General features: G+C 47.0%; 1 protein-coding gene across 1 annotated transcript in view; it reads right to left on the bottom strand.

The window, feature by feature from the left end:
• LOC135373895 (A disintegrin and metalloproteinase with thrombospondin motifs like) overlaps positions 1-23254 on the bottom strand; it is a 132199-nt gene extending 108945 nt beyond the window's left edge. Inside the window, exons 1-5 of the mRNA XM_064606934.1 lie at positions 23180-23254; positions 22954-23095; positions 20916-20965; positions 16523-16631; positions 2257-2424 (exon numbers count right to left, since the gene is read on the bottom strand). Coding sequence (XP_064463004.1) covers positions 2257-2424; positions 16523-16631; positions 20916-20965; positions 22954-22973 — 347 coding nt within the window. The 5' untranslated portion in view covers positions 22974-23095; positions 23180-23254. The remainder of the gene's footprint in view (positions 1-2256; positions 2425-16522; positions 16632-20915; positions 20966-22953; positions 23096-23179) is intronic.
• Positions 23255-24949: the final 1695 nt, after the last annotated feature.

Genomic DNA, 24949 nt, shown 5'->3' with positions numbered 1-24949 from the left:
CCTTTGCCATCCCATGCCATCAGCACTCTTCATTCATTTATTGTTGTTGCTGCTTACATTTTCAAATTAGACGACAAAATCAAAAAAATGACAGGATTAATCCCCGCATTAGTCACAGCGTGCACACAAAGGCCAGACTGCTGTGACCGTAACTTTTTGTTCAGGTACATCAGTCACAAGAAATGCCCACACGTGCTTCCTAACACGGCGTGCGTGTGCTTCCCAACACGGGCAAGGACAGCCCTACATTGGGCAATGGTAAAAACAATACCTGAGCTAGAGCACTGCACTAGGGCCTGGGCTTGGCGTTTTTTAGGCGGGCCTGGGCCGCGCTCGGGTTACAACCACCGGACCCGGGCCGGGTACGGGCTTGACAACGCCAGCCATGGTCGGGCATGTACGGGAACATATCTCACGAGACTGGACAGCTGAATTTTCACGTTATTTTTGTTCCCCCATTCAGTATGGGATATCAGGTGTTCTTACCCGAGAACTATCACTTTTTTACTTGTGATCATGCTTATTTCGTGAATGGGTCTGGATTTCACGCATGCACTCACGCACATTTTGGCACGATTGGTGTGGCGGGCGCGCTGAGGGTCCTGTACAAGCATCAGTTGGGTTAGGTATTGGGACATATTTCGTTCTCCTGAGGGTCCGACACCAGGGTCAGTGAGGTTAAGTGTTCTGACATATATTTCGATCACGTGAGAGTTCGAGAACGGGGAACTAACACCGGAGCATGTGCAATGGAGCGGCTAATAGTCTCTCTTGAACCGCAATGTACATACGCCTCTGCGCGCTGCGTTCCCAAGCAACCAAACACAGAGCGGTTTGCCGCACAGCCGCTGGTGCATTCAAATGTTCCTCCTGACTCTCCACCAGTTAGCTGCGTCCTTTTCCTTGCTGCGCTGTGCTCTTTAGTAAATCTAAATACGCCTCCGAACCTCGAGAACAGATAAAGCATAGGCGGGCTGGGACCGGGCTGAGCATGTGAACAGTCGGGTACGGGCTGGACTCGGACCGGCGTAGTCGTGCTCGGGCCAGGGCCGGGCTGGAAATACATAGAAGACGTCGGTCCTGGGCCGGGTGTGGGCCGTAGCAGCCAGGCCTGGGCCGGGCACGGGCCTGAAAATTAGGCCCGTGCAGTGCTCTAACCTGAACATCTGCTTTCAGTCCTAAGTCTTCAATATTATTATTATTATTATTATTATTATTATTATTATTATTTTACCTTCTTTTTTTGATAGGGTAACTTCCTTCTGTTCGGTGGTCAAGGGTGGTCGGTGGTCAACTGCTCTACTGAGGCAGTGGTCTCGTCTTTTGCTTAAAGACAGGAGAACCTTAAACTCTTTGTTTAGTTATACTTTCACTTCGCATTTTAGTGAAATCCACGCTTGGGATGACAGGCAACACAGGGCCGACCAAAGCGATAACATTCCTACTATATACTTTGAGATTGAGTTTGAAGGCCGTTAACTTATTTCTATAGCCACCAGCAAATTCTCTTGTATTTGCATTCACGCGACTACAGTGTAGGGTGTGATAAACTCTGTTGCATTTGGCCAGTTCTCGTCAGAACCACAGATCAGCACGTAGCCAACAGAAGCCAATTTCCCTTTTGCGAGGATGGTTCATATCTAGGAAATGGCGTGCTGGTATCATATCAACGGAAGGCGCTCCCCCAACGATCTTGCTCAATCGAGGGGTTTTTGACCAGTACTGAACTCCCAGCACACAAAGAGAAAGCAATCTGAAGGGTGTGAAGCAATCATCAGGGGGAAGAGAAATGAACGTAGCGTAGTGTGGTATTACGTACGGTGCCACATTACGAGCGATTCGCTTATCGTGACGGGTCGCACACGCTAGGGCGCTGAATATTTTAAAATAGTAAACAGTACACAATCTCTCTAATATAAATCAGAACCTGAATTCAGGCATTTATTTTCTAGACTAAATATGAGTAGAGATTCTGACTTTAACAAAACGGGACAGATTATGATCAACAACCCCATCCTCCGAATTCCTGGTCGAATGAGTCCCGAAAACTGGAAACCAGTAGTAAGCCATCGCGAAATTCACAAAGAGAAATGATGTAGTGTAGCGAGTAAGAAGATGTAGTGTTTTCTTTCCAGTGATTTCTATATATGAGCAGCAATCAATATTGCTGAATGCAATGCAGATAAAAATCCTTACTTGTTAATTCTGCATATTTCTGTGGGAAGATTCAATCGGCACAGAATGCCCCTTTCTTACCTGGCGAAGTATCGAATCTGAGCAGCGCAGCACGAGGAGAAGTAGTATTCTCTTGTGTCTTCTTGAACATAACTCATGATGTAACCCCAGGACCAGGGGCAGGCAATCGCCCCGGGATGACCAACGAAACCTTGCATTGGTGGTTCTCCGTCATGGACACAGCCTAAGCTGGAACAGCATGGCAGATCTTAGTGGATCAGTCGTGCTTAAATTAGTGCTAATAGTAATGAAATCGTGATCACTCAACAAGGAAATATTTGAAAGATTTGGTTGATTATCGCCCATCAATGCACACGCACAAAGTGATGATACAGAAATGATCATACTGCTCCCCTTTTTTTAAAGCGCTGGCAGACCCACCGTAGATCGCGAGGTGGTCCGCAGAAAACGCACGGGGGTGACGTGAATGGGCGTTATATCCGTAAATAGAACACCGCCATCGTCGTATGTGGCGGCCCATCTGTTCCTGCCACAGACGACGACAACGACGACGACGACGTGCAGGCATCGCAGTCAGCAGGCATCGTCATACTGTGCGGCACCGAACATCTGCCGGCTGGGATATTCCGTCACCGCCGTTCAGGACATCTCTCCTCCACATCTCATCTACATCTCCTCTACAGTTGCTCGATGTGTGAACGCATCTCGAGATCGCCTATGATCGTCATTGCATTATACCAACATCAAACATTGATTCACACACAGCTCACGCTGAAAATCGTGTTACGATTGCGTAACCGTCCTTTAAATTGTTTACATACAAACTGAAACTTACTCAGAAATTATAATACAGTAGAACTCTTGCCTGTCATCGAGGCTCACGTCTGCCCCATTACCGTTTGAAGAATGAATGAGATGAGATGATTTTGATTTGATTGCATTGCTCGATTACAGTTCGCTTGTGAGGCCGGTCTCCATCAGAATATTCTAGAAGACCCAACAGCTGATGTAAGGTGGTGGACCATGACCTAAGTTTTGCAAATGCTATGCGGGAGGTGATAACTTTGCTACATACTACTCGAGTGCGACACCGCTAAAAAAATCTCGGTAAAGGTTGTGGTATATCTGTAGTTTTCCGGCTGTCAGGGACATGTGTACGAAATATCTCCTTCCAAAACTGTGCAGTTTTTCTTTAAGCGAATTTATTACGAAGCGGGTGCGCTGGCTCTATTTAGCGAGATGCTACTGAGTAGTGACAGATATAGCAGTACGTAACAATGGGCCGCTCAGGTTACATGCGACACGCACACGCACGATAGGATATCTCAGAAAACAATGGGAAATCATGTATCGATAGTGTGAACAATTGGTTCCCAGATTTCAATACCAAGCGCCGCCAGGATAAGATAACGGTTAAGTCAGGTAAACAATAGGAGCTCATGTGTCGATAGAGCTTGATAGACACCTGGATGCACATTTAATGACATTTAATAACACGACATGTCATTTAATAACACGCAGTGACGCGTAATAACATCTGGTTGCATTTAATTGGATCTTCCGATCCAGCTGACGTCACGATCAGTCCGTCACCTAGTTTGGCTGACGCGTTAGAGCGCCAGTTAGGTTGGTTGGTTTTTGACCATGTGTAGTTTTGATTTCGGTTTGAAATTCCCACCAAGCGCCCTCTAGTTTTCAAGTTTTGGCCGTCGTTAGTTTCGGTTTCGGTTTAAAAAAAAAGATGTCGCCGATCGGGGCCTGCCACCTAGGTTGGTTGCCGCTAGGGATGTCACGAACCTTTTTCGAACCGCGAAGTTCGATGTCGAACCTGGGGGTTCGAATGGTTCGACGAACCTTCGAACTTTTCAACAGGTTCGCGGAGGTTCGCAAGATTCGACTTCTTTTTTATGTTCTTTTTAAAAGCAAAGCATTGGCTTTTTTTCTTCCTTCCTTTTAGCTCCTGATGTCGTTGAAAAATCGACATACATGTAGGACTTCAGAAGTAGTTTGATCACGGCTCACCGGAATGGCCATTCCATAGCAGTTTGCACTAACTCTGAGGAGGGTAAGAAAATGACACTACACAAAACAGAATAAAAAGTATTCTATATGTGAGCTATTGGGGCGAAATACTGAGACTGACATCGCACATGCCACTGAAGAAACACAAACGGCAAGGAGGAAGCAGTCACGCCATGCTATACGCAAAAGATGGTGCCGCAATCTCAACGATGGAATAAAAACATTTCAGTTACGTTTTCGTATATATAAACTGTACACTACAATGCATATAGGTACAGAACAAGGTACGCTTCAGGACTCAGGGTGCGGCGCAACAACAGATGTTGATGTCAATTGCAAACAGTGTGCGTTGCGTACGTTTTATGTCATGCTATGTGTGCAGTATATGGTTCCTGAGCCCAGAAACGTTTTTCTCGTGTTCCTAAAGTGATAATAATTTAAATAACAATTACAGTCATGTATCGATTATCCAGACACCTCGGGAGTCGTCCCTTTTCGTCCGGATAACGAATTTCCGGATAACCGGACCAAGCATACTTCCGTGGAAACCTGAAAAATTTGGGACAGCTCTTTATAGCTCCAGTCAAGAAAACATCGAAAAGATCACTACTTGAAAAATTCGTGCGTAGTGAGCTTCTTGAAATTAGCAGGCACGCGTGTGACAGTATTTTCGTCACAGCCACTCACCCAGCTCCTTATTGGTTCTAGTTGGTCACAGCTCCCTCATAGGCTCCAACTCCGATGGGCCCATCTAACAGCAAGTGGTCACTCACCCACTGCTATTGATCCATTGAACGGCAAGCCACTCATTGGTCACTCACACTCATCTCTAGACGAGATAAATTTAACTGTGGGAGATTGTAACTTTTACCATAAGATAACTTTAGCGGGGGTCATACACTGGTAGGCTCCAACTGCTATTGGCCCGTGCTAACCGCATGCCTCCGCCCTGATGCTCATTGGTTCACAACGCGCATCCTCTGACGGCGCCGAAGAAGGTCCCCTACACATTTAATAAAAATTATGCTATTGGTCCAGCTGCGTCATAGGACACGGCTTGGTTCTGCTGTGGCTGGCCCTGATTGGTCCATGCTACTTACTGCGTGGTGCAACTCTTTAATGGCTCCACCCACTTCGCATTGATTGGTCCATTTTAAGCCTACTGATTTCTAAGCCAGTCCACGCTAGGCCTACTGATCACTCTACCAGCGCCCTGATTGGCCGCTACCAATTGGCCCTCGTTCTAAGTCCACTGACACCAGATGGCGCAACTCTTCACCAGCTCTGCCTACTTCATGCTGATTGGTCCATTCTAAGCCTACTGACTTCTAAGCCGAACCACGCTAAGCCTACTCATTGTCCCTTCACACCAAAACCTACCGATGTCTGGCTCTGATTGGTCCACGTTAAGCCTACTGAACAGTGATTGGCTAGCCTGTCGCTCCTAAACCACAATGCAGCAGCTTCAGACAAGACACACGACAATTATTGATTTCAACCTTTATTTGGTACAACAGCCTGTGGGTAGGTTCAGCTGCATCAGAGAGATCCTGGTCATCTCTTGCGCTCATTGGTCACTCAGCTCCCTCGATAGACACCATGTGGCTCATCTAACTGCAAGTGCTCATTGGCCCATCTGACTACAAGCCTCTCATTGGTCACTTGTGTCTAGAGCTCCTTAACAGGCTCCAACTGCTATCGGCTCATGCCTCCATCCGCGGCTGCTCACTGGTTCACAATGAAACTTTTTTCACATGCTCTGCCCTACACAGACAAGAGATGGCGCCGCTTGTCTTTGCAAAGATGGACAGCTGCCATTGCATTAGTGACTCATTTTTATCCAACTGGTTCATACTTCTAGAGAGCCAGCGTTCTGAACAGCTTACATGCCGCCGCCTCCCGCTATTCACATAGCCACAGTTGGAAATAGGGAAATTTTTTTTTTCAGGGTACACATCTCAAAACACACTCTACACGAGTAAAGTTGGCTTCCCCCGGTTGCATGCGTGCGTTAGGTCAAGCCCACCCCATAAGAACAAGCTGAGGATCGTTTAGGATGTGTGTGCTCTGCAGTTCAACCTAAAAATTGTTTCAATCAAGCAGAATGGCAAAAGATGCAATGGAGTGCGTTCATTCTTGAGAACGAATTTTGTGACAGAACATAAACAAAACAAAACATTTCAATGTGCAAAAAACTCATCGTGATGCTAATCAGGGAAGCCAGCACGCGTTCGGAATAAGCAAGAAGAAGCACATGATCGAGAAAACAACGATAGTTGATGCTGTGCAGAGAAGCTGGTTTGAGGGAAAAACAGTTTGTATGATCAATAAACGCCATAGAGCTTGGGCCTGTTTTTATTTTAGACAGCGCGCATTCAACACGCGAAATTAAATAAATCGAGCAGAATGACAATATCATAGTGGCGCTATGTGGTGAAGCTCAAGACGCACTGACACCCCAACTCTTATTAAACAATGCTATGCACGCACGTACTGAAGCTAAAAAAAAAAAAGCAGACTCAACCCAAGCTGAGTTGAAGAAACACAATTTCACATTGCTCCCCTCAGGATACTCTGTTCAAACATAGCCAGTGTACACGACACAGCTCGCACTCCTGGAAGCACTCTTAGAAATATAAGTCCAAGGCACGACGTCGCACTATGAACGAGTTCATCTCGGAAAAAAATGCGCGCTCACCTTCGCAGACGGGTGCATAGATTCACGAGCACCATGCCGCAATATCTGAAACATGCGGCGCGTGGACAGCTCACGCGACTTTAGCCAGGCCGTGTCTACGCATATTGCAGTTTTAGACTTCAACATAAGAAATTAACTAAATCAAGCACAAAGTACAGTGTGGCTATGTCGTGACTGACGCTCCAACGCTTATTAAACAATGCTATGCAGTGAAGCTTCGCACGTACTCAATGTTAAAAACGGACACTCAACCCAAAACTGAGTATGAAGAAACACAATTTCAGATTGCTCTCTCCCAGAACATCCCGTGCAGTCGCATCTCCGCGTTCCTTCTCTATACTGGAAGCAGCAATATTAAGATCGTCGCACTATGAACAAGTTCATATCATAAAAAAAAAGGAAAGGCTCACCTCATCACACCGGTATGAGGCACGTAGATTCTTGTCGCGCGACGCGCTACAGCAGGGTAGGGAAACACGGGCGCGTGGACAGCTCACACGATTTCAGCCTGCCCGCGCACACCTCACAACATGCGCCGACACACCAAAATGTCGCGCACCTTCCTGGTTCACCCGCATGTCGCCAACTTACCGTGCCAGCCGCACGGAAGACTCGATAGCCGAAACGCAGGCGCGTAACACGCCCCTCCGGTTGGCACCATCTCATTTATATCAGTGCTCGCTCGTTTCCGCAAGGTTGGAAGTCCGAGAAATTGGGTCACGTTGAAGCTGTGTTGGAGCCATCTGTTTTATATCAAAAACGCACTTCCACCCGTCATGGCCAAACTCTGCGGCGGACCCTAGCGGAAAAAAAAAATGTTGCGTCAAGGTGATGTAAATAGGCCTTCTCCGAGAAACTGGGTCACCTTGTAAATCATGTTTTCCGAAGCCGCGCGTATTAAAACCAAAAGTAAGCAGTGATCACACCACGCTAGGCGTAGAAAAAAAAAATATTCCTATGAGCCCACGTCACCACCTGCTCATTGCCGAAACAAGCTTTCTCTAACCGAGAACAAGGGGTTCGCTTATGCAGTTTCCAAGAAGTTCCAAATGTCCTTCGCAGCTAACGGGCGCGTATCACGGGCCGTTCCTGCGCGATTGTATAAACAAAATCGCGCCACCCTCCAAGGGCGCATTTGAGTTCCGTCCGTCGGTCGACTCTGGGTCAAGCGCACAACGAGGAAGATGAGGAAAGTTCTCATTTTCAGTTCATTCGGCAGTAAAATAAAAGTATTTCCTGTTTTTAGGGGGGGAAATTCTGTGTTGTGTGATGGAGAAGCTATACAGATAGATGATAAGGAGAAGGATTATATAGCACGTACTCATCGACTAAGCGAGTATAGTTTATGGAGAGCGCCACGCTATTTGAAAGCCATTTGATATCATATCCCAAACGTTTTGAGCGATCAAACAGCATTATGGAAAGAAGAAAACCGTTTCACGCATCACGGTGCGTGCGCGTTTCAGCGTGCTCAAACAAATTGTGGCTATTAGTAAAAGAAGTAGTTTTGGGTTCCCAGGCGGGTTCTGCATAGTGTTTCCAGCGCATCAGGTGATGTTCTACAACAACGTAAACTGTTCTGCGCGATCAAACAAGTCCCGCTCCCACGCGCGTGCCATATCATAACTTGTTTCAGCGTGCTCAAACAAGTTCTGGCTTTTGTGGTGGGACTCGTATGATGGTGCAGATTTGTAAGAAACACTGAAGAGATTCAAGGGCACACACTATGGAAATCGACAGCCGAATTAGAAAAGGTATTGCGATTTTATCCTCGCTGTCTAATCAAAAGCACTATTTTCAGCAGGGCGAACGGTCCTCGATGTTTTGACGGCGTTTTTCGGTTGGATTCCGGAAGATGCAGTACCGCGGGATCACTATGAAGCTTTCATCGGAAAACGATTCACCACCATCGACAGAATAGACGATGCTGTGGACGAGATCCTACGAGTATACCACGAAATTGAGCTAGAAAAAGGAGATGCGAACCTATTCATGATATCACGCGATCTCGGCGAAGTCCTAAAGAGACATCACGGGCATAGATATTCTTCAAGCTCTCCATCTGCTGCACGTCTTAGTTTACCTCTGGAATGAATGCTGTCGTATCATGTACGAACCGGATGGCTGCCCCCTAAAGATCGAGTGAAACTGCTGTGTAATCCTCACGTAAAATAAAGCTATTTCTTCCGCACAAAATATTTTTGAATGCATGAACAGACGGTTTCGAACGTCCAGCCTACCTCATTCGACGCATTTTTTTGAAATTGCCACGCGGGCGTTTGACATCGCGTATCTTTATAACCACACATGGAATAACCCTAAAAGAAAGTATGGGGAATAAGGTACTTTCGAAGCCTGATGTAAGTGGTGCGAAAATACTCTCCCTCTATATCTGTAAATAGGTAACACGCTGTGCAATTAGAGCTCCCACCGCACACCCTTCGGGATAGCACATCGACACAGCATGGTGTTTGATAGAAGAAGGGGTAAATTTCTTGCCCCCGCCCTCTCTTCACAGAACTGGCGAAAATCACATTTTCTGTAGGACGCGCGGTCCTCGATGTTGTAACAACCTTCTTCCAATGGATACCTGAACAGGAAGTGCCGGAAGGAATATATTAAGCCTTCATCAACAAAAGATTCAGCGCAGATGACAGGGTAGACAGCGCCGTGGACAAGATCTTACGCATGTACTACGTAATCGAGCGAAAGCAAGGAGCCTCATTTCTATTCAAAATATCACGTAATCTCGATGAAGTCCTAAGGAGGTCGAGCTACGAAGACATTGTACCTGTAGATATTCTTCAAGCTCTCCTTCTGCTACGCATGCTGCTCTATCGGTGGAATCAATGTTGTTGTTTTTAGCTTTTGACCTTGGGAACCCGTTCTTCTTTTCTTTTCTTTCTCCTTTCATTAATTTCATTTCTTTTGTGGGAGTAGCAGAATTCGTCAGTGACGAATTCAATATCTTCCGTTTTTTTTTCTATAAACAAACTCAACTCACTCACCAAGTGAGCGGCCGGTTTATATTTCCAAGGATTGAGTGAAACAGCACAGGCAAATAAACGTTTATTTGCATAAAAATCTATGGATGATCTCAATCTACGTAAACAATGAAGATGTCGCGCTGTCACTACATATCTCCTCAATGTGGGCAATATGCCGCGTAGTTCGCGTTCGCGAGTTGGATTTGCTTTACATCATAAGAATATAGTGGTTGCTTCATTCCCGCATTTATTTCGTGCGAACTTTATGTTACAAACAATAAAGATTACGAAGAAATTGTTTACAGTAAACACGGTATTCACAACACTTTAGCGAGGAAGTCTTCTAACGTGGAGACAACAGGTTCCTTTCCCTCGACAACGGTAATGTCCAAGCTCGTGTGGTTCTTTTTCCAGTAGTCACGCACCACGGGGATGGAAAACCCGGCATTTATGATTGTCTCGCTGATGGGTTCTCCGTTCTATATCGCTCCAACAGTTCCAACTTGTATCTCACAAACTGTCTTATTTTATGAGTACTCCGCACGGGAATAGCTCTCAAAATGTCGCTAAAATCACTCTCTTCTCCGTGTCCACTTAAAAAGTTGTTTAGACGTTGTAAATCTGCCAGCATGCGTTTGCATACGAACTGATCCATCTCACACGACACACTGGGTCTTTGCACTTTTGCGGTTGTCAAGTCGATGCTCATCACTTTTCTCATGTCGGAGGATCATCCTCTTGAACCTCTTCAGTGTTTCTTACAAATCTGCACCATCATACGAGTCCCACCACAAAAGCCATAACTTGTTTGAGCACGCTGAAACAAGTTATGAGATGCCACGCGCGTGGGAGCGGGACTTGTTTGATCGCGCAGAACAGTTTACGTTGTTGTAGAACATCGCCTGATGCGCTGGAAACACCATGCAGAACCCGCCTGGGAACCCAAAACTACTTCTTTTACTAATAGCCAGAACTTGTTTGAGCACGCTGAAACGCGCACGCACCGTGATGCGTGAAACGGTTTTCTTCTTTCCATAATGCTGTTTGATCGCGCAGAACGTTTGGGATATGATATAAAATGCTTTAGAATAGCGTGGCCCTCTCCACAAACTATACTGGCTTAGTCGATGAGTACGTGCTATATAATCCTTCTCCTTATCACCTATCTGTATAGCTTCTCCATCACACAACACAGAATTTGCCCCCCTAAAAACAGGAAATACTTTTATTTTACTGCCGAATGAACTGAAAATGAGAACTTTCCTCATCTTCCTCGTTGTGCGCTTGACCCAGAGTCGACCGACGGACGGAACTCAAATGCGCCTTGGAGGGTGGCGCGATTTTGTTTACACAATCGCGCAGGAACGGCCCGTGATGCGCGCCCGTTAGCTGCGAAGGACATTTGGAACTTCTTGGAAACTGCATAAGCGAACCCCTTGTTCGAGGTGAGCCTTTCCTTTTTTTTAATGAGATGAACTTGTTCATAGTGCGACGATCTTAATATTGCTGCTTCCAGTATAGAGAAGGAACGCGGAGATGCGACTGCACGGGATGTTCTGGGAGAGAGCAATCTGAAATTGTGTTTCTTCATACTCAGTTTTGGGTTGAGTGTCCGTTTTTAACATTGAGTACGTGCGAAGCTTCACTGCATAGCATTGTTTAATAAGCGTTGGAGCGTCAGTCACGACATAGCATCACTGTACTTTGTGCTTGATTTAGTTAATTTCTTATGTTGAAGTCTAAAACTGCAATATGCGTAAACACAGCCTGGCTAAAGTCGCGTGAGCTGTCCACGCGCAGCATGTTTCAGATATTGGGGCATGGTGCTCGTGAATCTATTTACCCGTCTGCGAAGGTGAGCGCGCATTTTTTCCGAGATGAACTCGTTCATAGTGCGACGTTGTGCCTTGGACTTATATTTCTAAGAGTGCTTCCAGGAGTGCGAGCTGTGTCGTGTACACTGGCTATGTTTGAACAGAGTATTCTGAGGGGAGCAATGTGAAATTGTGTTTCTTCAACTCAGCTTGGGTTGAGTCTGCTTTTTTTTTAGCTTCAGTACGTGCGTGCATAGCATTGTTTAATAAGAGTTGGAGTGTCAGTGCGTCTTCAGCTTCACCACATAGCGCCACTATGATATTGTCATTCTGCTCGATTTATTTAATTTCGCGTGTTGAATGCGCGCTGTCTAAAATAAAAACAGGCCCAAGCTCCATGGGGTTGATTGACCATACAAGCTGTTTTTCCCTCAAACCAGCTTCTCTGCACAGCATCAACTATCGTTGTTTTCACGATCATGTGCTTCTTCTTGCTTATTTCTAACGCGTGCTGGCTTCCCTGATTAGCATCACGATGAGTTTTTTGCACATTGAAATGTTTTGTTTTGTTTATGTTCTGTCACAAAATTCGTTCTCAAGAATGAACGCGCTCCATTGCATCATTTGCCATTCTGCTTGATTGAAACAATTTTTAGGTCGAACTGCAAAGCACACACATCCTAAACGATCCTAAGCTTGTTTTCATGGGGTGGGCTTGACCTAACGCACGCCTGCAACCGGGGGAAGCTAACTTTACTCGTGTAGAGTGTGTTTTGAGATGTGTACCCTGAAATTTTTTCCCCATTTCCAACTGTGGCTATGTGAATAGCGGGAGGCGGCGGCATGTAAGCTGTTCAGAACGCTGGCTCTCTAGAAGTATGAACCAGTTGGATAGAAATGAGTCACCAATGCAATGGCAGCTGTCCATCTTTGCAAAGACAAGCGGCGCGATCTCTTGTCTGTGTAGGGCAGAGCATGTGAAAAAGTTTCATTGTGAACCAGTGAGCAGCCACGGATGGAGGCATGAGCCGATAGCAGTTGGAGCCTGTTAGGGAGCTCTAGACATAAGTGACCAATGAGAGGCTTGTAGTCAGATGGGCCAATGAGCACTTGCAGTTAGATGAGCCACATGGTGTCTATCGAGGGAGCTGAGTGACCAATGAGCGCAAGAGATGACCGGGATCTCTCTGATGCAGCTGGACCTACCCACAGGCTGTTGTACCAAATAAAGGTTGAAATCAACAATTGTCGTGTGTCTTGTCTGAAGCTGCTGCATTGTGGTTTAGGAGCGACAGGCTAGCCAATCACTGTTCAGTAGACTTAACGTGGACCAATCAGAGCCAGACATCGGTAGGCTTTGGCGTGAAGGGACAATCAGTAGGCTTAGCGTGGTTCGGCTTAGAAGTCAGCAGGCTTAGAATGGACCAATCAGCATGAAGTAGGCAGAGCTGGTGAAGAGTTGCACCATCTGGTGTCAGTGGACTTAGAACGAGGGCCAATTGGTAGCGGCCAATCAGAGCGCTGGTAGAGTGATCAGTAGGCTTAGCGTGGACTGGCTTAGAAGTCAGTAGGCTTAAATGGACCAATCAATGCAAAGTGGATGGAGCCATTAAAGAGTTGCACCACGAATTAAGTAGCATGGACCAATCAGGGCCAGCCACAGCAGAACCAAGCCGTGCCCTATGACGCAGCTGAACCAATAGCATAATTTCTATTAAATGTGTAGGGGACCTTCTTCGGCGCCGTCAGAGGATGCGCGTTGTGAACCAATGAGCATCAGGGTGGAGGCATGCGGTTAGCATGGGCCAATAGCAGTTGGAGCCTACCAGTGTATGACCCCCGCTAAAGTTATCTTATGGTAAAAGTTACAATCTCCCAGAGTTAAATTTATCTCGTCTAGAGATGAGTGTGAGTGACCAATGAGTGGCTTGCGGTTCAATGGATGAATAGCAGTGGGTGAGTGACCACTTGCTGTTAGATGGGCCCATCGGAGTTGGAGCCTATGAGGAAGCTGTGACCAACTAGAACCAATAAGGAGCTGGGTGAGTGGCCACGTGCAGTCAGATGAACCAATAACAGTTGGAATCTACGAGGGAGCTGAGTGAGCAATGAGCGTGAGAGATGTCCACATAGAATTATGGACCAATGATCTCTCTGATGCAGCTGAACCTACCCACAGCCTGACCAGGGGGCTGTTGTACCAAATAAAGGTTGAAATCAACAATTGTCGTGTGTCTTGTCTGAAGCTGCTTAAGAGCGACAAATTCAGGTAAGCCAATCACCGTTCAGTAGGCTTAGCGTGGACCAATCAGGGCCAGCCATCGGTAGGCTTAGAATGGGCCAATCAGCGTGAAGTGGGCGGAGCCAATAAAGGGTTGCACCATCCGGTGTCAGTGGGCTTAGAACAGGCCAATCGGCAGGCTTACATTGGGAGGGTGATCAGCAGGCTTTGGCTTAGACGTCTGAATCAGACCAATGAGCATGAAGTGGGCGGAAAGTTGCACACCACAAGGTAAGTTTGAACATCTGAGATAAAGCCGCAGTGGGGCCGCTGCCGAGCGCGCCATCTGGCGGGCGCCAACGAAGGCTATGTTCAGCAGGCTTAGTCAGTGCGCTTAGAATGGGGACAATCGGTAGGCTTAAACGGGGGACGGCTAATCAGAGGGCTTAGAAAGTATGGGAGAGTGATCAGTAGGCTTTGAATGGACCAATCAGCGGAGCCAGTTAATCAGCATAAAGGGGCGGAGCTGTGCTCAGCGATACGCGTGCACCAATCAGTGTGAAGTGGGCAGAGCCGAGTAATTAGCATAAAGGGGCGGAGCTACAGTCAACCAATCAATGATCAGTCAAGGCTTAGCACGGGCATTCAGTGTGAACTGGGCGGAGCCCAGCCAACTAATTAGCATAAAGGAGCGGAGCTACGGTCAGCCAATCAAAGATCAGTGGGGCTTGGCGTGGTGGCCAATCAACGTGAAGTGGGCGGGGCTAATGGCAGCCAATCAGATGGCTTTGGATTTGGCTTGTGTTGGATTACAAGTGGTTTGTGTTGGCTTAGAACTGGATTTTTTGCTTAGAATTGGATTAGAATCGGCCATCTTGGATTAGAAAAAGGGTGTCATTGTTCAGCTCGGTTCTTATACCGCTTAGATCTATACTACTGTCACTGCTAACGTGTCTCAAGGTCCGTCAGTGAAAGAGCAAACGTGCATTTATGTGTTTGATAAGATGGCCACAAGAAGCACGAGCACTATGACAGAGGCTCAACGGTGGCTGTGTCTTTGTTAAGGCTGTGAAACCTTTGATTTTATTTTCAGATTTTTACTGGTTTCTGCATTGGCATTTGACATAGCCTATACTATGCCGTGTAAATGCAAGTGCCACTTTCAGTTACTGTGCAAATGTTTTTACGATTATAAATGGCATTTCATCATTTCGAAAGCACCCTCATGTGACTAACCTCTAAATATCAGTGTAGTATACTTACTGCGGTGAATATGTGATTTGTAGCTGTTCATTTTATGCAATTTGAACAGCTGTGGACATATCTCCATACATACACTGTAGAATATGTATGTATAAATAATTATCATGCCACTAGGTGAGCTCAATCTCGTAATTCTCGGAATAATTTCAGCATCATTTATGCATGGCATCTTGTTCACGATATGTTCATGTACACATTCTAAAACAGGCGCGTATGGAAGCGCGGGGACGGGAGGTCGTCCGGATGTCCTGATCCCCCCACAATTTCTCTCGACACCAAGTATAAGACTGGATGAATCTGGCTTGCTCAGAAAACATGCCTGGCTGGCTCTGGTTCTGCAGTTGTTGTAAACTATTCATATTCACTGCTGTTGAGCATCCAGAGGAAAAGGAGCACAACAGAAAACCAATATCTTTGCTACTTGCAGATCAGCATTCGACATTCGGATAAGTTCGGTGATCGGTTCAAGGCACGTGCGCGTATCAGGACTTCTTAAAGAACTGAGTGGCTGCTTTCAACGAGAGTTATCTTTCATTCTGCTGTTTCACTCGAAATTCGCGAATTAAAAGTTAGTTAATGAGTTTTAGGTCATTAATGAGTCATTTTGTAGTTACATACTCGGCGAGACGATGTCCGCATGGCCGACAACTCAATTGCGAGATGACGTGTACACTGCTCTCATAGCTTCTTTGATAGAAGTCGGTAAATGGTAAAAAAGCACCCTGTGTAAGTATCAAATATGTTGATAAGCTCACTGCCAAAGCTCTGCCCGGGAATCCGACAGAATCCCTCAATAACGTCAAATTTATACGTCGTCCCCTTCCGCGATTGCAGAAGGGAGAAGATGGCGTTACACGGAAAGGCTGGTCGTATTAGTGGCGGAACTCAATCTTTTCTGTCAAATAGGCGCCTTGACTGAGGAAGTTAGGAGGTGCCGTCTGGGGATTTCCTCAGACGCTTTGACATATGTCGGCACAGTTCCCTTAGGAGTTGGCCCAAGAAGCACATTCCCGCAGGGCGTCAGTCGTCACGTTGCCCACCTGTGTGAGGTCGACAACGGCGAGCCCTTTCACAACCACCACCACCACACCACCAGTGAGGACACGTATTCCTCCACTTTGCATTGTCCACAGCGTTTTGGTTCTGATACCTTACGCGAATACCGGTAAACACGAGTGAAGCATAGGTGCCACTGGGAGTCACGTTCTCTGGTACTCTACGCCTTGTTCCTAACTGCCATTCTTTCGTTGTGGAAAGGAGGGGCCGGACAGAAGTAATTGAATAGCTGCAAATTCGACACTATATATTAAGAACGTCTTACTTGTGGGCGAATTCGTGCGCCATTGTGCGAACGACGTTAAAAGACCACGGTCTGTCTTCACCTATAGATAACTTGAGGAACCCGCATGCCCCGCCAGCGTAGGCCATACCTGTATAAAGGAAGTACTTTATTTTGATACTTGAGGGAAATCATTGACTTTGCACAGGGCTTTCTGTGGTGAGGCTCTCCCCCTTGACGGGAGGACATCACGTTTTACTTGACCTTCTGACGCCATCCGGTCAAACGTTTCTTACCTGCACACTGCTGACGATTGCTCAATAAGGCCGAAACAGTCGTCCGTCCAGCTGACGACATTTGAGTATTTATAAACTCCATATGCACGAACATTAATACCCTTGTCACAATGGGGAAACTGAATGTCATTCCCAAAGAATGACATTCGAATGAATGCCATTCGTTCAGGCTAGGTGTAGCTACACGGCAAAGCAAAATGCCATTCCCTGCTGATGACAATGGCGATTCGTGAAATAGTTGGACAGCTTCATACGGCAGTGCATACATTCAATCTTATATGCTTTTGCGTGCTTCTAAAAACTGTGTTCAACCTCTTCTTCGAACCTACGCTTTGCCTTGTGGCTGTGCTTGGCATGTCGTACAAGACGAAAGCTAAACCGACTACCCATCTGGACGGAGGAGGCGAGAAGGTCAGCAAACGACATGGCCGAATGCGCCGAGAACGATTGCGTAGAACAATGCATGCGTATGATAGCCGCATTCTTGTGCTTGAGAACGAAGAAGAAAAGGACCACAGACGTCAGCAGCTTGCTCGACGTGAACCCACCAGCTCGAAACCATCGCTTGAAACATCGAACTACGCCTGCAAGCAAATGCATTAAGAACTGCTGCTTTGCTTTATGCGACTGCTCCCGGGATCTCCCGAGAACGAAGGGCTTCCAGGAGGAACGAACGCTGGTTCGAGGACACGCTGCCCAATTTCGGAGAGTTTCACTTCAAGTAGGCTCTTCGGGTGTGCCCTGCAACATTTCGATTTCTTCTGGAATCTTGCACGGGGTTGCCGGAGCGCAAAACTACAATTATGAGGGCCGCGATATCTGCTGAGGCTGTTCTCAACTGCAGAAGCCAGGACGATTGCCCACTTGTTTCGAATTGGCCGGTCAACTGTTAACTCCGTGTACAGACAGTGTGTGAGGGGAGTCATAGAGAACATCGAAGGCGAATGGCTACGTATGATTCGTCTCGAAGAAATGGTTGTGCACTTGCGGTAGTTCTACGCAGTCACCTGCTTCCCGCAGGCTCTGGGCGCGTTAGACGGCTGCCCGTTGGACGTTAGACCGCTAGAGAGCTAGTTAGTTAGTTAGCTAGTTAGACCGTCCGTTAGACCGCTGGATCTCTGCGCGAGAACAGCGCTGTCGACTATCACAATTCCAAAGTGTGGTAAGTTATGTGCTGCATTTCCTCGGTATTTTTTTCAGCTGTAATGAGAATCTCAGTTTGCACTTGCGTATGTTGAGGTTTATTTTCTGGCATCAACGTGAATCCCACGAATCGTGGGTGTATGCGGTGACATTAGTGTGAAGTGGTTTATACATATACTTTTCAATTCACTGCATATTTGCGAACATTCCACTGGTCTCATGTTTGTTTTTGCTCTCTCCCTGTGCAAGTATAGCGTGATACCCTTGACACTGGTTGATCACCACTCCAGGTGCTTACACATAAATGTGGAAAGCCCAGGCAGGTGCCACAATGCTGATGTGCACACTTGTTCAAAATTTCACTAATCGGAGGATAATGACTCTTTTCAATTGCCAGCATCAGCCGTTCAGGTACTTCCTGTCGCACCAGTATTTCTGAGCGACAGGAGATTTCTGCTCACATCACACCTGATGAAGCCACACCCAACCGTAGCAGCCGCGATACGTGTTACTGACGAATTATGATGATCGTTTCGGCCTTGCAAGAGCCACACACAACTATAGCAAGCGCGTAAAGCTATGGCCAATTTCCCTCTTTGGCTTGGTTTAAAGAAGCTTGACCCGGTACGCTTTCACCGCTTCCTTGGCGTGGTAATCGACTCGGACTTGCGCGGGGCTCGGCACATTAAACATCTTGAAACTAAAGTGCAGCGATGGCTCCCCGCAATTCAACATCTTTCTGGCTCAGGATGAGGCTGTGATCAGTGTTCCCTGCTCGCGGTTCACGCGGCATTGGTGAGGGCAACTGTGCGTTACAGCCTTCCTATTCTGCACAGGATATCAACAACTTCATTAAATACACTTCGGTCCCTGTTTGCTCGAAGCCTTCGTCGATGCCTCGGAGTTCCAAGAATGGCTGAAACACGGCAAGTACTGGCTGAAGCTGGTGAGCTCCCGATTGAAGTTCTCCGTGAACGGGAAACGGCTCGGCACTACCTCCGTTTGCCTGCTCACATTCCCCGCCACCCGCTACTCAGAAAAATTCGATACCGCCCTGAAAGCGACTTCTATGAGTAGCGCAGAGGACACGCCAGACTCTGACTGGCTTCATAACTAAGGACACTATACCGCCGGAAGCCCCCTGGTCTCTACCGGTACCGCCCACTTTTGTACGCTTCCCAAACCTTCTGGAAAGAAGACATCAGGTCCCCCCCTCAAGTCCTCCGAGCCCATTTTCATGCTCTGGTAGACGCGAAGTTTTCTACGTTTACGGCAGCATATACTGATGGCGCATCCCGAAACAACAAGTCTGCCTCAGCCTTCGTCATTCCATCCGAAGGCGTCGTGCACGGAAGACGCCTCTCACATCCAACCTCCTCCACAGCTGCTGAACTCTATGCCATCCTTTTCTTTCTACAACACACCGCTGATTTTCCACCCCGGGAATGGGCAGTCATTACAGCCTCCAAATCTGCCCTTCAAGCAATCGAAAATTCCGGCATACGAGGCCCATCCGCACCCCTAGTCACAGACGTGCTAATGGCTTACCACACTATCTACTCCGCAGGCCACAGGCTAGTTCTCCAGTGGGTTCCAGCCCATTGTGGTGTCGTGGGGAACGAGCAGGCCGACAGCGCCGCAGAAGCAGGACTCTCGTATCGGAAACGGACCCGTATTGTTCTGCTGAGAGGAGACCGCCGTTCCATTCTGCGACGCCTAGTGACACCCCTGGCTTCCCGCCAACGGACAACCGACATTCTTCCCCCCTCTATGTTGAACAGAGTTGATCCCACGCTCGCTTTCCGCATGCCACGAAACACCTCTCGTCAAGATACTGCATTAATCCACCGAATGCGCCTCGATGTGGCCTTTACAACTCAGTGGCGTTACCGCTTGAGACAAGTTGACTCTCCCACCTGCTGCCACTGTGGTGATCTTGAGGATCTGGAGCACATTCTTTTCATTGCCCTCACTACGAACCTTCCCGAACCACACTCTCCGAGTCTCTTCGTCAGCTGGACTCGCCCTTTCTCCCTATCGAAATTGCTTGGTCCCTGGCCCAATCCAGCCAGCAACGCTCTGCGCTCAAAGCTCTTCTGACATTTCTAGACACCATCGGACTTCGATCGTTATTGTGAAGGGGCTCGTTATTTTATTCCTCCCATTCCACCCAGCAATGGGGTAGAGTATCGCCTGTGGCGATGAAACTCCCCACTCTCCAAGGTCGAAAATAAAGTTGTTGTTGTTAGCAAGCACGCGCAAAGACACCGAGTAATGTTTTGTTTATTGAAAAAATCTGCACCGAGCGGTACCTGTTGGCCAATGTTTCTGTCTTGGTTTTAACTTCCTTCATTGTCTTTACGATCCCTTGGGCGCAAAGCTAGATGAGCAAACTTGGAAAAGTGGTCTTCCGATAACCTAATTGCAGCGAACTTCTTGTGATCTGTCCACTGGACACGTTCCTTGTCTCCACACGCAACAGCTGATAGGGGTGAATTATCGTGAACCATAGGTGAAACTCCCGCATTGATGTCCACCATGGCATTGAGCAGAGCGTCCGCTTTGACAGCGGACAACAGTAGTGGGGTACCAGTGTGAACATTATTTTAAATCTGCTTTCCTCGTTTCATATATCACAATTTTCACAAAAAATAATGATCGGCAACTTTTCCTGTCACATTTCTGTTGTTCTTAATGATTGACGTTGTTGTTTTTAACTGTCACTGTGCAGTCTGGGGTACGCAGCTCGTGCGAGGGGGAAAAGCGAATGAGTTCCTCGAACTCATTCGATGAGTGAATGTCAGTCTCATATAATGTCAATCTGCGTGCTCTTGTAGCACTCAACAACTGACATTCATACAAATGTCATGCGTTGGGAATGACATTAAGTTTTCCCTGACTAATACCCTGTCTTATGACAAGGGTTTTAGTCATTGTGCAAAAACAAATCTGCGCCGTATAGAGAGGTGTCACAAAAAATAAGCATGTCCACGTACCAGATGTGCTGCATGATATCCTCTTGTTCTTTTCGGTACACAAGTCTCTCCTGCGAGAAGTCAGTCAGTCGGACAATTTGCACGTCTCATTAGAGCCAACTTTCACAACAAGCTAAACGGTGCACGCGTCTTTGTGCATCCTAGTTCGGTACGCATGTATTCTGGAAAATTGCCTCGAGCACTATTACGCACTGAAGGTCTTCACAGAAAATTAGTGATAGCCAAACGCATTGAAGAATAATTCGGCAGCATCAGAATAGGATACCCAAGCACTTTGGGGCACCAAAAAAATAAAGGGTCTTCACTGCGCATGCTGCATACCCAACTTGTGCACTGCGTTGTGCGGGTACCAAGCTTGTCCCAAATACGGGGTGCGATCAAAAAGTTCGGAAAGTGGTTCTAAAGCACAATGCCACAGGGACGAGGTTGATGTCAATGACCTTCGTCTGTTCTCATGCCGAGTGGCATCTATTTTTCCACACGTTTTCGTGACCACATGCACACGAGCTGTTACGATTTCACTACTGACTGTAAACTGGGGCAGAAAGCAGACATCAAATTCTGTGTCAGTCTCGGAAAATCGGCAACGGTTACACCTGAAATGATCCAGCAGGCTTATGGTAATGTGTTTTGAGTGGCACCCATGCTTGAAGAAAGGCAGAAAATACCTTGAAGATTTGGGGGGGGGGGGCAGGGAGGCCATGCACCAGCACAACCCCGGAAAATAGCGATGTGATAAGACAACTTGTGCACGAGGACAGTAGAAGGAACCATTCACGACATTGCTCAGTTTGACCATGTGTCTATGGCACAGTGCAGGGAATCCTGACATCTGTTTTTGGCATGCGCCAGATTGCGGCAAAATTGGTGCCAAGGATTCTGGCCACCGAACAGAAACTCGCATTAGAAACTCCGTAGGTTTTAGGTCGCAGCAAAACAATCACGATTTCTCGCTAGTTGTTTTGTCCCCCTGCGACTCCTTCGTCTTCCCAACAATGAAGCATAGTGTGAAGGGTGTCATTTCGAAACCGTGAACGAAGACCGACTTCCAGAGATCCCTTTGAAAGAAGGAAAGCGCTAAGAGCGGTCTATAAGTGCACGAAGAGACTTCTTTGAGGTTTAGAATGGGCAAACTTAAACAAAGTAGATATTGCCTTCGTATGCGCCTAGTCTCGGAACTTTCTGATACCACCTCGTAGACTTGCGTCACGCTGGTGTTGTGTGACTGTTAAAGGGGTTGGGGTTGAGAAACCCTATGCAACCTTCCAAATGCATGCCTCCGTATCATATGTTGTAGTCCATGGATTTGGCACGCAAAGTCCCACATTCCTCATTTGAACGGTTTTTTAACTGTTGGCTTTTAAAAACTGCGAGTTTTCGAGCTAGCGCTGACGGTTGCGCCGAACAGCGCTGAGAGGCGTTGGCAGACAGACGGGAAGTGACGTTTTAGCTCTAAAGTTTGCCGGAAGTACACGAAGGTCACCATAACGATGGCCGTTCTTCGGTGGCCGGCTGCCTTTACGACCGCCTGCGTCGTTATAGAAACGGAAAAGTATGCACTTCCTGTCATCACTCTGAACCATCACTCCAAAAGCCGTCGAGGAGTTGAGAGCGGCACAGGAGTTCGCACAGCGGGCGATGGTCGCAGTGCAGTACCTTCGTAACCCGAAATCGTAGAAACGTAGCATTTCGATGTGCATGTTTAGCAGAAATACTGACAAGGTTATTGCGTCAAAAGTTTGGAAATGGTTACACAACCCTTATACGTAGAGCCACGAAGTAAGTAATAAAATACACGCACCCTTCAGCGGAAGATTTGTTCAACAACGATATTATGGGCCAACACATCTTTGACTAAAAACGTTTAAATGAAATAAATTTCGCTCCCAACTCGTTGTTGTGTTGATTGTTGTAGCTCCTGTATGGCGCTACTACATGGGTTTTGAGCTACGATGAGGTGATCTGCCTACCGGTGATCTGCCTACCGGTGTGGCGGCACGCTATTGGTGGTGGAGGAGGAGGAGGGGTCTGTACGCACCCTGTGATCAATGCGATCATATCGACTTGCTTGAACAACGAGCCTGCTTGGTTCTGTAATGATTCCCAAAGCTGCTCAGTGTTGTCCCCATGTCGCCTCGTTCGCTGCCCGGGAAATGCACGATGTATGGCTCATGGCTAGCCTGTTGTTGGATTGGAAAACACACCAGTTTATGCCACGTTTTGACAGTTTTGGATGGAAAACAGAAAATATGATGTTAACTTACGTGGGAATTAAACGTGAAGCCAACGACACGGATTCTTACTTTTATTGACTTGAGTGTTTCATATCGCAGATTAATCTGAAAATACAAGAAGGGAAACACCAATAAAAATATAATTTATGGGCATGGCAGTCCACCGAACGTGTTGAACGTGAGCTTGGTTTGGCACAACTATTGTAAAGTGCACGTTCGATCATCGATACAAGCTGGCAGGTTTTTCCGTTAAAGGGACTATAAAATTTCCCAAACCCCCGTATTTATTTTTCTCTTTTTTTGTCGGTAACGGTTCTTCCTGTCGAGAAAGTAACATGCTAGTAATTTTTCCGGGCGAAATTGCTCCATTCTGTGCACCGTTTTCCAGCCAGCCTCACACCCAGTGCTTTGAAGCCAGCACCAACCAGAGAGAAAGAACGCTACACCAGAGTGAAAGCACATGGCCCGTGTGCTTTCCTAGTCCCTGACTTGTGCGGTCTTTCAACGTGCTACCCCGGTTAGACGACGCTGCGGTTTCAATAGAGTTTATTCACTGACGCCAGTCCTCCATAGGGCACGAGGTTCGAAAAGGCGAAATCGCCTGCCTCTATGATGTTGGTTCCTCAAAGATTTGTGTGGGTTTTGTTCGCTACCTTTACGCTATTTGGAGGACTGTTAAAAGGGCACTAAAATGCAAAAACAACTTGCTCTCAAATGAAAGTTAGTGTTTCAATAAGTGCAATTCGCACAAAATTAGTTCAGAAAATGCTACCGTTTAGAAGAAAAACGCAATGAAAACACAGCCCTCTTTGGCGGCAACGAATGGGATGCCGAGGAGGCAAAGATTGGCGGCATCCAACGAGACAGCAGGAGAGCCCCACGCATACCTATCGTGGCCATGTGGATTTGGAACGGATCCGATAGTAGTGTTCCGTATATGCGCGGCGTGATGCGCAGGGCTGCATTTTTCAATACCAATTGATTGAATTGTAGCCCGCAACAGTTTTCGCGAATGTTTCACTGGCCACATTTATCTTGAAGTCCTTCGGACAGCGACGCACGTCCGCTTCGCAACGGGCACCATGTTATTCACCGGTACTGCTCCATGGCGTGGCACGCGTGTGCACGCGCAGCATGGAATAAAAACACCGATGCACGAGGTGAGGCGTTGCTCACTGCTTAGCGCCAAAGCAAGAAATAGTGTTGTGTAATTTTGATTGCAGCTTCGTAACGGATTCAATCTTTTGAATTATTATAACAAGTACGAAATTAACATAGCGTGTAACCTAATTTGAAGTGAACTTGGTTTTGCATTGTAGTGCCCCTTTAACGTTGAAAACATGCGAATTACCTGGATTATGGTACAGATAATATTCACACAGTACAATAACCTTGAAACGGTGAATGCGATGTGGGTGAAGGACTCGACATTCAAAACATGAGGACCATCATCATGGCGACAAATCTGCTAGCAGGATTGGCGCTCTCCTGCCGATGGCGTCATGTGAATGAATCTATATGGCGACATCCACGAGAAGACCATGTAGAAGAACGCGCGATTGAAGTTTGTCATCCGCATCCTCCTTTCTCTCGCCGATTCTACTCTCATGCCTCCTCAAACTATACGCGGCTGTGTGGCCTCACTCATTGCGTCACAGGTGTTACGTAAAGCACGCTGATACCAGTGTGGTGCCGTTGCAGCAAGGTCGCACCCGCATCGTTGCATGTAGAGGCGTTTCGCTTCTCTTCGTCGCCGGCTTTTCTTTATGAACGGGTGACACAGAATAACGAACTGCTTTT

Source organism: Ornithodoros turicata, unplaced genomic scaffold (genome assembly GCF_037126465.1).
Source record: "Ornithodoros turicata isolate Travis unplaced genomic scaffold, ASM3712646v1 Chromosome34, whole genome shotgun sequence".
NCBI classification, from domain to species: domain Eukaryota; kingdom Metazoa; phylum Arthropoda; class Arachnida; order Ixodida; family Argasidae; genus Ornithodoros; species Ornithodoros turicata.
The sequence above is the reverse complement of the archived record's forward strand: the minus strand, read 5'-3'. Positions and strand labels throughout refer to the sequence as shown.